Here is a 15,065-nt window from a genome sequence, read left to right on the forward strand (position 1 = left end):
ATCAACAATTAACATTTTAAATTGTTTAGATAAATTGTTTATATTCTACACAGAGATGGCATATATAATTCATAGATCAGTTTGAATATGGCTTAACTAATATCTTTTGTTTCAGATTGCAGTTGTAGAAGAAGATGGACGTGAAGACAAAGCCACAATAAAATGTGAAACCTCCCCTCCATCAACACCACGAGCCCTCAGGATGACTCATACTTTGCCATCTTCATATCATAATGATGCCAGAGGGTGAGCTGTGTACCACTTTCTTCAAACTGCACTCTACTTAAATAACATCCTAGGAACTATATGGCTGTATTATATTCAGGTCATGTTAACAAGACCAACAGAAGCAAAATCAGCTTTATGGTCTTAAAAAGGACCTTTACCCCCCCCCCCCCCCCATTTTTTTCTTTCTAAACCCATGCTTACCTGGTTGCGGGTCCTGCACAGTAAACATGCTCACCCACCCAGCAGATCCAACAATGTCCTGCTGAGATCCTCTTTCTTTCTGTCCCACACTCAGTCCCACGCCGGCATCTTCATTCGTGAGGTCATCGGGAAGCCATCAGCTATTTTGGGTTCAGACGGTGGCTTTCCCAGTGATTCGCCGCTAGGCCTACCCCGTTCTCTTTTCTCAAAGAAAGCTAATGCCTCCCGTGATATGTGACAGACATGCATATCCTAGGAGGCACTTCAATCATCCAATCATGTGCAAGCAAAAATGCTGTTTTTTTATGTTCCTTGCATGTGATTGGCTATTCTTTGAAAAGTGAAGCTTCTACTCATTTAAAAAGATCTGGAGCAACTGCACATTGCAAAGTGCACATTCTGTTTACCTTTAGTAAATCAACCCGAGAAAGTCAAAGAAATTCAAAATTTTACAACTCTTACCAGAAGAGTTGATGGTAAATTTTACAAGGAAACACCCTTTCACTCTGAAGAAAATTCTATTTTCATGGTGAGATTTCTCACAGATCAAACAGATCTGTATGTAATTTTTTCACATGTCCTCATTGGACAAAATTTGGCCATTCCTGTTGCAGAAGTGATCTAGTAAAAATGTTTTTTTTTTTGATAAAGGAGCCAGTCCAAAAAAAGATATGTGGCAGCTGATGAAACAGAGGCTGCTGAATACAGAAGGTACCAGCTGGCATTCCACTATCCACACTGCTTAGCGCGGATAGAGGGATCAATGGATTTCTCTTGTTCAGCCAGAATACTAGCATTCTGGTAAGACAAACAGGTAGGTTTAGCTGTTGGCTAATTACTGAGATGGGTGGACTTTCTATCCATTAATGAGGATTAACAGGTATGAGGGAGCAGATCCAGATTCTGGACAACGGATGCTGGTTTGGTATTTGCATGACACAGAACTCTGGTTTCCGGTGATTCCTGAAAGCCCAAATGTAAAACTTTCATACCAGTAAAGTTTCACCAGTGCCCTCACTTCAGGTACACAATAATAAAAAAAAAACCTATAAGCAAGGTCAGTCACTACCACTTACAAGAAGATGCTAAATTTTCTTTGACGTGAAAAAAGGAAAGCTATTTCTTCTGGCCCCAGGATGTAAACACAGCATAAATTCAGCACAGAACCTGTATGCTGTTAGCGTATGATTTGTAAATATTTTAAAAAATTTTTTTTCATTTTTTTTGTAGAAGTTTGACTGCATCTCTTGAACCTGATGCCCTTGGTCTAGTCAGTGCCAACAGCAGTCAAGACTCTCTCCACAAAGCTCCAAAGAAGAAAGGAATTAAATCATCCATTGGACGATTGTTTGGTAAAAAAGAGAAGGCAAGACTTGGACAGCTCAGTAAGGAGTATGGCCTCCAAGGTCATTGTTCTTTATAAGAATTGTGTTATTTAGAAATAAGTTTCTGTTCTATCTTTTGTATTTAAATAGACACTAGGCTTTGTGTGCACAAGCTTAAAGGAGTCATTTTGCATAAAATTTAAAGTGCTGTATTAGAAATGAGTAGGTGTGTTCAAACATTGAACAATGGCGCCAACGGCGTCTCACTTTGCTACTGCTGTGTTAATGATGACTTCCAAACACAGTGCTAAAATTATTATTAACAGTAGTGCATATATTGTAAATTACCACATGCAATCATAGTAATCATCATAACTTAATTAGTTTGTTACCCCAACACTTCATATTTCTGATATGTGCCTGCTGTACCATGTACTTGTATGAGAAAGTATCCTGTTCTCTTTGTATTGCTTCCTTTATGTGAAATCCCAGGTGCTCCTGCTAATCCCCTTGCTTTCCTAGTAAAAACTGACCACACTAAGCAAGAGCACACACCATGGTCAGTTCTCTAGCTGTGCTGGGAATTCAGTGTACTCTTCTGCAATGATCGGACTTTTTCTAGCATGCCCCCGCTGCACAGCTATTCACTGGCAAGCTCAATGTCCTGCTGCTTCTCCTCCCCCAGCTCTCATGCAGCTGAGAACAGAGGGAATGTAATCATTTATAAAAAAGGGGTAAAAGGTGTTTAGAATGTTTTTTTTTTCATATCTATACAAAAATGTTTTGCCTTTAATTTATATTTTAAACTGAGTGGGTTGTTTTACAGGGTGATTGATTAGAATCACTTTAAACCAGCATTGTTTTGAAAAATAACTTTAGCATTACCCAAAAGAAAATTTAAATTGGATGTCAGGATTGCCCAACCTGTCTCTTTTTCAGTCTGTTTACTTTAATTCGGTGTGTCAGCTTCAGTATGTCAGCCTGTCGAACACATGGGAAGCACAGTGGGAGAGAATGAAGAAGAGTGGTTGGAAGCCTAAAAAAACGCAGCTCTTTGGAGAATAGACAGTAGAATTTTGCCAACCTGAATGCTTTATTATCACAGGAACTGTTTATGTTTATATTATAACTAGTTTTCACCTAATTGGCTGAGGAAGAATATTAAAACAACAAAAGTTCTTGCACAGTGATAGTTCAGATTGTACAGTAACAGTTTCTGAAAGTATAATCTTAGTTTTAAGTTTTCAGCCTTGATATATTCATTAAGGCTAAGTTCATATCTCTGTGTGTTGGAAACACTCACAAAATCGTGAACTTTTCCGACATACAGAGAAATGAGCTGCACTTTAGCAGAAGCATGGAGGGTACCATTAATTCTTAATGGTGCCCCAAAGCATAGGCAACTGCACATGTTTATGGTGTGGTGCACTTTTACAAAAGGGTCGGAGATGTCTTTCCCGCATTTTTCGAGAGTAGAACATTGAAATTATTTGGCTGTCCTAAACGCAACACGGGGGTGGGGTTATTTACTAAAGGCAAATCCACTTTGCACTACAACGCACTTGGAAGAGCAGTCGCTTTAGATCTGAGGGGAAGATCTGAAAAGAGGGGAAGCTCTGCTGATTTTATCATCCAATCATGTACAAGCAAAAATGCTGTTTTTTATTTTCCTTGCATGTCCCCCTCAGATCTACAGCGACTGCACTTCCAAGTGCACTTGCAGTGCATTTGTAGTGCAAAGTGGATTTGCCTTTAGTAAATAAACCCCATAGAGATGTGAACTTCAATTAATTTGGGTGAAACCAAAGAGAATAGGAGATGGTAAGGGCATAAACAGCAAACTTCCTATCAATATTATGGCTTTCATATCTACTCAGAGCCCTGCATTAGGTAGTTTGACCTAGGCCTAGCAGTTCAGGCATAGGGCAACTTTTGTCAATTTGTGCAAACTGCCAAAGAGTGCTACAATAGAGAACTCATCCTTATTGTCAAAATACCCCATCATAATATTCTAAATTGTTGGATTTGTGTTTTGTAGTTGTATAGTAATTCAAAGTAACCCTGTACCACTTTCCAAAGGATCCTTACTCAACTATGCATTGTTACTCATGTACCATAGAGAAGTCTGTATCTTCCGTCACATTTCATGTACTATAGTTTCAATACAGGAAATGTCAAGTGAGGACACATCTCTACATTCGTGCATAAACAGAAACAAAATACACTCCAGGGATACAATTTCTGTAGCCCTGCGTGGTTATATTTGTTTTTGTGTGTGTGTGTGTAAATATATAAAATATAGTATATCGGAAATTTTTCGAGTGGGAAGCGGAGCAGACATGCATTGTTAGAGCTCCACACCGCTGAGGAGAGAAGAGAAGGACAAAGCGGAGCCTGCAGGCTCAAAAGGTATCCATTTGAACCTTTTTGCCCCTGGGAACAAACTGTGAAAGTTTGGGCAGGAAATATGGTACTGGGAGGAAACCGTGGCAGAAATAAAAATCACCTCACAAAGAGCTCACAGGCACTCACTGCAGCTGAAGCAGCTCCAGTCACCTCACAAGATACAGCATCAGGGCGCTCTCACAGACAGAAAATGTCACAGCAAGACTCTCCATTTGAGTCAGATACAGAACAAATCCTCTCACAAACTTCTCCACAAGCCTCCTCAGCATCACCAGTAATATTATTACAATTTGAAAAGATGCTTCATAAGGCTTTAAAACAAACCTCAGACCAAATAACAAAAAGCCTAACCAAAGAAATAAGAGAGCTGGGAAACCGCACCGCAGCCTTAGAAATAAAAATGGATGAAATTGAAATTACAACCCAAGAAAATATAACAGAATTGGAACAATTAAAAAAAGAGAATTTAATACTTCAAACTAAGCTCGAAGATTACGAAAATAGAGCCAGACGTTCAAACTTGCGCATAAGGGGAATACCTGAAACTGTGACAGACCTGCAATCTACTATTACTGCTCTATTACAAGAACTAAAGCCAGATATCCCTATTGAACGTTTAGAACTGGACAGAGTACACAGAGCCCTCACAGCCAAAAAGAAAGATGGACCCCCACGTGATATAATCACAAAATTTCATTATTACAGAACGAAAGAACAAATACTAATTGCTGCAAGAGAAAAAAAGGAACTTAATTTTCAAGGACACAATTATCAAATTTTTGCTGACCTATCCCAACTTACTATTACTAAAAGACGATCCATGAAACCCCAACTAATGGAACTGCAACGCCACAACATTATGTATCAATGGGGCTTCCCCTTTTCAGTCAGATTTAACTACCAAGGTACAATTTACAGAAGCAGATCAGCAGATGAACTACAACAAACCCTTTTAAAATTAAATCTGACAGAACCCACACGCAGAAGAATGGCATCATCTTCACCTTCAGGCAGCACCCAGAAAATTTCAGAACAAAATGGGAATCATCATTCTCACAAAAGAGGCCGTTATGCCACATCATCCATGGACCAAGAAGATTCAATGGACTGACATCCTAATTCCTGATATCTCTTCATTTATTATACTAAGAGATGGTTCTCTATAAAAAACCTATATTTATAACTGAATGTAACTGCATTCTGATAGTCACACACTGTGTGGGATCATGTTACATTCCAGTTATATTTCTTATTACTTCTGATTCATATAGCCTTAGAATATATAAGTGAAATAAGGAAATTCTTGTTCAGTTATATATTATCAGGTAATAACAATAGATTTATTACTTTTTAGGACAAATATGTTCAATAATCCAGAAGTAATGGAAGCTTTTTCTTTCTTTTCTTAAAACAAATATATTATTACCTAACTACTTCCTAGAATTATGTTTTTGTTTATTCTAATCTGAAGCAATATAACCTCAATTTTATGAGTTAACATATCTAAACAGTTGCATATGAATAAAATATGTAATTGTTTACTCTAAAAGGGTTAAAATCCCAAAATAATTCAAACTATCTTCATCAATACCAAAGTTATTAACAGTACCTTTCTAACTGAATTATTTAGCCTAGGGCAAGACTAACCATATACAACCACCCTGGAATAAATAATTTCAACAAAAACTATATTCTGCACTCCAATTAATGAAACATCATTTTGATGTCTTTTGACATAGCACTTCTCTCCTGTAAGCGGAAGATCCGTGTACCCCCATTAGCCCTCCTCATTCTCCCAACCATATTATGTGGGAGTGTGACCAAGGCACTTATTCCCCTGAGAGAGATATTTATTCTCTTTCACGGGTAAATTGTGATTACTTGCAAAAAATAATTTATACAATGTATCATCTAATCTCATATGTTTTTTGTTTACTCTTTACTCCAGAATTCACTGGTTTCTTTTCTATCTATTCATCTCTTCAGTCCACACAGGTTGATCTGCGCAGTCAGCTCTGCATAACAAAAAGTAAGTCAAAACTATTTGATCTATTGCCATGGCACCACTGAATATACTTTCCCTGAATGTTCAGGGAATAAATGTCCCTCAAAAAAGGACCAAAGCCTTCCGGACTTTTCATAACAAGAAGGCTCACATAGTATGCCTCCAAGAAACACACTTCACCAAAGATTCTACTCCAAAATATATTTCTCCTTTTTATCAACAAATTTACACGGCTTCTGCCTGTACCAAGCAAAGGGGAACTCTAATTGCATTTCACCGATCCACACCATTCACCTTATCATCAGAAATTAAAGACCCAGAAGGTAGATACCTGATACTCATGGGTTATATAATGGATACAGCAATCACGGTGATTTCCTACTACGCTCCTAACAAACAACCTACACCATTCCTCTCACATATATTACAAGTGATTAATACACACAAAATAGGAACAGTGATAATGTGTGGGGATTCGAACCAGGTCCTCCTCCCATTTCTAGATAAATCACCTTTTACACCATCCAAAATAACCTCTAGATTACCTTTTTCTCAACTTCTTTCCAAATACAATCTGGTAGATTCGTGGAGAGAAAGTAACCCAATGAAAAAGAAATTCACTTATTTCTCGCACCCTCATCAAACCTTCACCAGAATAGATCATATTTTTCTAACAATAGGAATGATACCAGAAATTATTGCATCAGATATACTTCCGATTCCGTGGTCTGACCATAATGCAGTATACACTACTATAGCCTCAGCCATACCAAAAGCGCATGACCCAACGTGGTACTTACCGGACATAATGCTCAAACACCCACTACATCAGATGGCCATTGAACAAGCTTTAAAGGAATACATATCAATTAATAATACAACAGACATCTCCCCAATAACACTGTGGGAAGCTCATAAGCCTGTCTTGCGTGGTACAATACAAAGACAAATGGCACTATTTAAACGGGAACGCAAAAATCTAGCAAAAAAACTAGAACTCAATTTTAATGCAGCCTACATATCATTTCAAGATAATCCATCTCAGAGTACAAAATCTCATCTGGAAAAATCTAGATTGGAATACGATCTATTTCTCACTGAGTCAGTTGATAAATCCCTCAAACGCTCCAAACACAATTTCTACATGAATACAAACAAACCAGGTACATATTTGGCTCGGGCATTAAATTCAACTAACAAATCTTTCAAACCAATACGTTTGAAATTATCAAAAAATGTTTACACTTGTAATCCAGTTAAAATAGTCCATAAATTTCACTCACATCTCGCAACTTTATACAAGACAAACAATGAATTTAATCCTACAGAGGCTGAATCCTTCTTCTCAAAAATAACCTTACCTGAGTTATCTCAGAATCAAAAAAGCAGTTTGGATGAGCCTATAACTATAGATGAAGTTGCAAACGCCATAAAAGACCTAAAACTTAACAAAAGACCAGGCCCAGACGGCTACTCGGCTTTATACTATAAAACATTCTCAGAAATTCTCTCTCCCATTCTCACTGAAACGTTTAACAAACTTCTAGATGGACATTCTTTTCGGCAAGAAACACTAATGGCAATTGTTTGTATGATCCCAAAACCCCTTTCTGATGATACTTCCTGTGTGAATTATCGGCCTATCTCTCTGTTAAACCTCGATATTAAATTATTAGCAAAAATAATAGCAAAACGCCTTAATAGCATTATAGGAAAATTAATACATAGAGATCAAGTAGGCTTCATGCCAAATAGACAGGCAGGCGATAATATACGCAGGGCAGTGTTATTGGCACATATTGCTAAAAAACGGAAAATCCCTTTATGTTTTCTATCTCTCGATATTAAGAGGGCATTTGACACAGTATCCTGGCAATATATGCAATTTTCATTACAAAAATGGGGTTTTGGACCCCACTTTTTAACATGGATCAAAGCATTATATAATAAACCCAAAGCCTATATAAAATATGCTGGATACAAATCTGAAGCCTTTAATATCGAAAGAGGTACCCGACAGGGTTGCCCATTATCTCCCTTATTATTTGCCCTTATACTCGAACCCATGGCCCAATACATCAGAACAAACCAAACTATAACTGGCATTGAAGTAGGAGGTATTACACACAAATTATGTATATTTGCAGACGATATATTACTTTTTCTATCATCACCACAGGTCTCTGGTCCTAACTTAATACCAGCTCTTGATGGATTTGCAGCCCTATCCGGCCTTATGATTAATCCTAAGAAATGCCTAATGCTTAATATTTCACTCACAAACATGGAATTGATCCCGGCTAGGGCTGCACTCCCATTCACATGGGCAGAAAAATCAATCCCATATCTTGGAATTCATTTAACAGCATCTCATTCTGACTTATTCTCAACCAATTATCCTCCTGTATTAAGACAGATCACAAATCTAATAAAACAATGGTCGCAACTTCCTTTATCCTGGATAGGGAAGATTAATGCAATCAAAATGACTATTCTACCCAAATTGCTTTATCTATTCAGAGTCCTCCCTATTCCAATTCCTTCCTATTTTTTGAGAATAGTACAAAAAAGAGCAACTTCGTTTATATGGGGCTCTTCTAAACCACGTATACCTATACACACACTACATCTTCCCAAAAATAAAGGAGGCCTGGGATACCCTAATTTTACTAACTACTACAGAGCAGCACATTTGGCCAGTCTGTCCAAATACCATGCAAAACAGGAAATCCCATTATGGGTATTTATAGAGGCTTCAGAAAATGACCCACTATTAATATCAAATTTATTATGGCTTGATCCTAAAGACCGCTTTAAAATTCATAATCCCATAACTAAACACTTCTTATCTCTCTGGGATAAACTAAAAACCAAATATCAGTTACAATCTCCACACAATCCTCTCCTTTCTTTTATCAGAAATTCGGCCTTTTATCCGGCATGGATCTACCCAAATTCTTTTAAAGCTTGGACAACATCAGGCATTCAGACACTAAATGACTTCATAGCATCTAAATCATTCCTTTCATTCCCATCGCTTAGAGAAAAATATGATCTACCAAACTCTGAGATATTTAGATATCTCCAAATCAAAAATTTCTATACACCATTCCTAAAGGGGGATACACCATTATCCCAATTATCCATTTTTGAATCAATCTGTACAAAAGATCCATTTGCTAAAGGTACAATTTCATCACTTTATAATCAATTATATGGAGTAGCAAATCTTAATAGACCCTCTTACGTTCAGAGGTGGGAAGAGGACCTGGGACGAACTTTAGAAGACACGGACTGGTCTAACATATGGCTCACATCTAAGTCATCTTCACCCAACATCTTAGCACTGGAGACAAATTATAAAGTCCTAACTCGCTGGTACCTTGTACCCGCTAGAGTGGCAAAATATTCACCTAATACCTCAGCTCTTTGTTTTCGAGGATGCCCAGAAATAGGCACATATTTACACATATGGTGGACGTGCCCAGTAATCCAAACCTTCTGGAAGGAAGTCTTCGTGATTGCATCTAAAATATTTAAAAAAATAATACAACCAGATCCATATTTAACTTTACTTAATCTAAAACCGGAATGGTTAACACTCTCTCAATTCAAACTTATGATCCAACTAATAACGGCTGCAAAACAAACAGTGGCCAAGGCATGGAAATCTCCTACATTGGTACTAGCAGAAACAATTCACAGAATGAATAATACAATGTCCCATGCTAAGATGGTAGCCATCGATCAAAATCAAATTCCAAAATTTGAAAAACTTTGGCATCCTTGGATAAAACAACAGTTCCTGTCAAACTTCAATGACTCTGTCCTGTTGCCATGGTAACAGATTAAATGACTTACAGAGACACCCATTCTAAGGCTTCAAAGAGAACTAAAAAGAATAATAAACTGACGAGCGGGACAACCTTGTGGACCATACCTCTACCTTTCAACCCTTTTTCTTCTTTTTCTTTCCTTTTCTCCACCTTACGATTAAAGCTCATTATCAGAATTTATTTGACCTATATACACTCTACTTGTAAACAATATGTATAGTAGGTATAAATCATTTAAATACCTACAAAAGTAACTAAGGAAATGATATATATCTTTAATTTAGGTTTACGTAAACCCAATGTTTAATATTTGAAATTTGAAATTTCATTATATTTACCTATAGAAGCCCTACTGTAAAACAATGAGCTTACTCAGATCCTTGTAGATCCTTGTAAACTTACTTTATGTATCTTTATAACATTGTATACTCAATAAACTTCTTTTGACAAGGAAAATATAGTATATCATTTATATTAATATATATATATATATATATATATATATATATATATATATACACACTGAGCAAAATTATAAACACAATACTTTTGTGTTTGCCCCATTTTTTCATGAGCTGAACGCAAAGATCTATGACTTTCTCTATGTACACAAAAGGCCTATTTCTCTCAAATATTGTTCACAAATCTGTCTAAATCTGTGTTAGTGAGCACTTCTCCTTTGCTGAGATAATCCATCCACCTCACAGGTGTCGCATATCAAGATGCTGATTAGACAGCATGATTATTGCACAGGTGTGCCTTAGGCTGGCCACAATAAAAGACCACTCTAAAATATACACACAATTTTATCACAAAGCACAATGCCACAGATGTCACACAGATGGAGCGTGCAATTGGCATGCTGACTACAGGAATATCCACCAGAGCTGTTGCCCTTAAATTTAAAGTTCATTTCTCTATGATAAGCTGTCTCCAAAGGCGTTTCAGAGAATTTGTCAGTACATCCAACTGGCCTCACAACCGCAGATCACGTGTAACCACACCAGCCCAGGACCTCCACATCCAGCATCTTCACCAAGATCTTCTGAGACCAGCCACCCGGACAGCTGCTGCAACAATCGGTTTGCATTACCAAAGAATTTCTGCACAAACTGTCAGAAACCATCCCAGGGAAGCTCATCTGCATGCTCGTCATCCTCATCGGGGTCTCAACCTGACTGCAGTTCGTCATCGTAACCGACTTGAGTGGGCAAATGCTCGCATTCGATGGGGTCTGTCATTTTGGAGAGGTGTTCTCTTCACGGATGAATCCCGGTTTTCACTGTACAGGGCAGATGGCAGACAGTGTGTATGGCGTTGTGTGGGTGAGCGGTTTGCTGATGTCAACGTTGTGGATCAAGTGGTCCATGGTGGCGGTAGAGTTATGGTATGGATAGGCGTATGCTTTGGACAATGAACACATGTGCATTTTATTGATGGCATTTTAAGTGCACAGTGACGAGATCCTGAGGCCCATTGTTGTGCCATTCGTCCATGACCATCACCTCATGTTGCAGCATGATAATGCACAGCCCCATGTTGCAAGGATCTGTACACAAATCCTGGAAGCTGAAAACATCCCAGTTCTTGCATGGCCAGTATACTCACCGGACATGGCACCCATTGAGCATGTTTGGGATGCTCTGGATCGGCGTATACGACAGCGTGTTCTAGTTCCTGCCAATATCCAGCAACTTCCACAGCCATTGAAGAGGAATGGACCAACATTCCACAGGCCACAATCAACAACCCGATCAACTCTATGCAAAGGAGTGAGGCATATGGTGGTCGGTCACACCAGATACTGACTGTTTTTCAGACCCCCCCCTCCCCCAATACAGTAAAACTGCATATTTTAGAGTGGCCTTTTATTGTGTCCAGCCTAAGGCACACATGTGCAATAACCATGCTGTCTAATCAGCATCTAGATATGCCACACCTGTGAGGTGGATGGATTATCTCGGCAAAGGAGAATTGCTAAGTAACACAGATTTAGACAGTTTTGTGAACAATATTTGAGAGAAATAGGCCTTTTGTGTACATAGAAAAAGTCGTAGATCTTTGTGTTCAGCTCATGATAAATAAGGGCAAACACAAAATGTTGCGTTTATAATTTTGCTCAGTGTATATATAAACTGTGATTACCTAATTAATCTTTAATAAAGACAGATGTGATTTATGTCATTCTTGACAACAGGAGCTTTTATGGATATAGACCCTGGGGCACAGGACTATCTGGGATTGAGTAAACTTGGAACTCAAGCAGAGAAAGACCGAAGGCTGAAGAAAAAGTATGTAACACTTACCAATGCATGTAATATTATAATTTTGTTATGCAATTTTAACTTTCCAAAAAACTGTGTCTTTGATAGGAACCTGTCATAATGAAAAAATGAGAGCTGCTGCTATTGATTTGCAAGTTCAGCCCTGTTTTCTCTATTGTTAGCTATTAGTCAATCACTGACCCAAAACATGTAAATAATTTACAATTCCCTACTTGGCAGTGCACTCTGCAATTGAATATCCCATTTTTTGTGTGTTAACAGGTTGCTTTTTTACCATAAACCCTGAAATATGTAAATACTATACATATTTACAGTTTGCAGTTAAACTAGTTAGCTGTGCCTCATCTGTTCATCTCAGGATGAACCATGCCATATGTTAATGACATATCTATACTCTAATGTAGAAGGTGTCTCCACATTGCTAAGCAGATGGTCATACATGCAAGAGTTAGACAGTCAGCACTGTGTAATCAATAGATGATTACTGTCATCACTAATAATTGCATTTCTGTCAGGATCAGGTGATTATGTATTAATTATGTATTATCAGCAAAATACTTCAACAGAACTGTCATGGAAATAGTTGCTGGTCAACTTGGAGTTTCTTAGTCAACAGTCCCCAATGTAGGTGCAGGGTTGAAGACGGTTTCCTATTATTTATACAGATGTACCAGCATGTAGTATACAAGTATTCATTTTTAAGAAACGGCCAAAAATAAAGCTTAAGACATCACATCATCTATTTATGTATGGCTGCCATGCAAGTTGATTGTTGCATAAAGCTGACCATTTGGATGGTTTTTCTTAGTTGATCACAGCTGTTTACCAACTGTCTTGGGTAAATGCATAGGACGGTACTGTGTATGTTCAGTCAATATGGATAATTTTTTCTTTTTGAATACTTTTCGAAGAGGACTTTTCATCAGCTATATCATGAACTCTTGCTTGATTGCCATGTTATGACTCTGAACATTATACTGTTTCCCTGCCACATGATAGAAACTATAAACTATAAGCCACATGTAGCATTGTTAGAGCTTAGCTACTTGTTGTAATGCTGTGATAGTGCTGTGCAAAAATTTAGTTATCTCTGTAATGTTGCTAATAAACAGAAAAAAATGTCTCACGTTGGTGGACAAAGAGCCCTTCATGCATTGTACATAGACTGTTGTCTTACTAAAAGGAATACGACAGTAAGATGCTGCCTTTTCTCTGAAACCACTACACAATATCATGTGTGTTAGGTAACATGGTCCTATGGTTCTGTACAATTATTTCCTGTGCTCTATAGCAGTGGTCATCAACCTTGTCCTCAGGGCCCACTAACAGACCAGGTTTGCAAGATAACTGAAATACATCACGGGTGATATCATTTGCTGCTCAGTGATTGCAGTATTCTTGTCTGCATCTCCCCGAAGTAATACATAAAACCTGGTCTGTTAGTGGGCCCTGAGGACAGGGTTGATGACCATCGCTCTATAGTACCATATAGCAACCTAGCATGTGCTTTGCAGAGAATATAGTACCAATCACATCCATTCTTGCCCTAAAGGAGCTTAAAATTGAAAGTTTCTACCACAATTATTCAAAATCATGCATACAGTTTATTCAAATGCCAGAAATCCATAATGGAACCTGGAATACCCCACAGGCTTGCTAAATACTTGTAGCCCCCTTGCTGCATCACAACATAAATTCAACTAATATTTTTTGTGAAATAATTTAATGTTTCTGGCCATTAATATAATTTTGAAAGCTAAGGACAGGCTATTTTCTTTGGTTATCTCCTATATCAAGTTCTTAGAAGATGGAAGAGTGGCTGTAATCTAGAAAGCACTGTGAATGTAATTATATCAGTCTCAGATTAAAGCCAGTAATTCCTTAGAGACAACAAATACTTCTTTTCTTAAATCAGATAGTAGTCATAAAGTTGATTATAGAACTAGCCTATTAAAAGACACTAGCCCCGTTTTTTTTATCATTTAGATTCCATACTCGGAGGTATATCATGTCTATATGAGATTCCAAAATGATTGTAAACATTATATGGTAAAAATTGTGGACAAATTTCGAAAATTCCATAAATGATGCACTATAGCTCAGGAACCAAACTTCCAACCTTAATAAAAAAAAAATAAAGAACACATTTTTTCTTCTTGTCACAGTTGCTCCTTTATTACTAAATATTTATATTTTAATGCTAGTATTGTTTTTACTTGATTGAATGGCTTTTTATCCTAGGAAGAACAACTTGGAAGCTATCACATGGGATGGCCTTAGGCTGCAAAGTAAAAGCTAGCTTACTTCATCACAAATGCAGTAATTTTAGGTGCATTACAAAGGGACTCTGGGCCAAATGTGGTCCACCAGATCCTTGTTTGCAGTCCTAGGTAGATCAGACAGCAGTTGCTTATGATGCTCATGCTGCCTCCAATTGTCAGTGCATTTGGAAAGTGTTACAAACAGGCTGCCAGTATGCTTGGTTCAGTCTTTGGAGAGAGATGGAGTCCATAAGTGACAAGCAGCAGAGAAGTCAGCCATGGGAGAAATCAGCCACCTGTACAGCCCAGGTCACATGAGCTCTGTGGAGGTTATCTGTCTGGGTCTAATAACTGACATAGGAAGCCCTGCAGAGACTGATAGTACCATCCTGTTGATTGAAAAAGAGTGCTGGAGAAGCAAGAAAGTTAAAAGAACATAACATCAGGGCCAAAACTAGGGGGGGAGGCAGGGGGCGAATCTGCCCTGGGCGCCATATTGAGAGGTGCGCCACTACTCC

The 15,065-nt window shown here is 37.9% G+C and overlaps 1 protein-coding gene across 18 annotated transcripts in view; it reads left to right on the top strand.

Moving 5' to 3' along the window:
• PPFIA2 (PTPRF interacting protein alpha 2) overlaps positions 1–15,065 on the top strand; it is a 544,100-nt gene that overhangs the window by 446,873 nt on the left and 82,162 nt on the right. For 12 of the 18 annotated variants that reach the window (XM_073620222.1, XM_073620225.1, XM_073620227.1 and 9 more), the window contains 3 exons: positions 116–246; positions 1,660–1,835; positions 12,199–12,292. In XM_073620222.1, the coding sequence (XP_073476323.1) occupies positions 116–246; positions 1,660–1,835; positions 12,199–12,292 (401 nt within the window). The remainder of the gene's footprint in view (positions 1–115; positions 247–1,659; positions 1,836–12,198; positions 12,293–15,065) is intronic. The other 6 variants (XM_073620226.1, XM_073620232.1, XM_073620231.1 and 3 more) reach the window with 1 other exon arrangement.

The sequence above is a fragment of the Aquarana catesbeiana genome, linkage group LG03 (genome assembly GCF_042186555.1).
Source record: "Aquarana catesbeiana isolate 2022-GZ linkage group LG03, ASM4218655v1, whole genome shotgun sequence".
Lineage (NCBI taxonomy): Eukaryota > Metazoa > Chordata > Amphibia > Anura > Ranidae > Aquarana > Aquarana catesbeiana.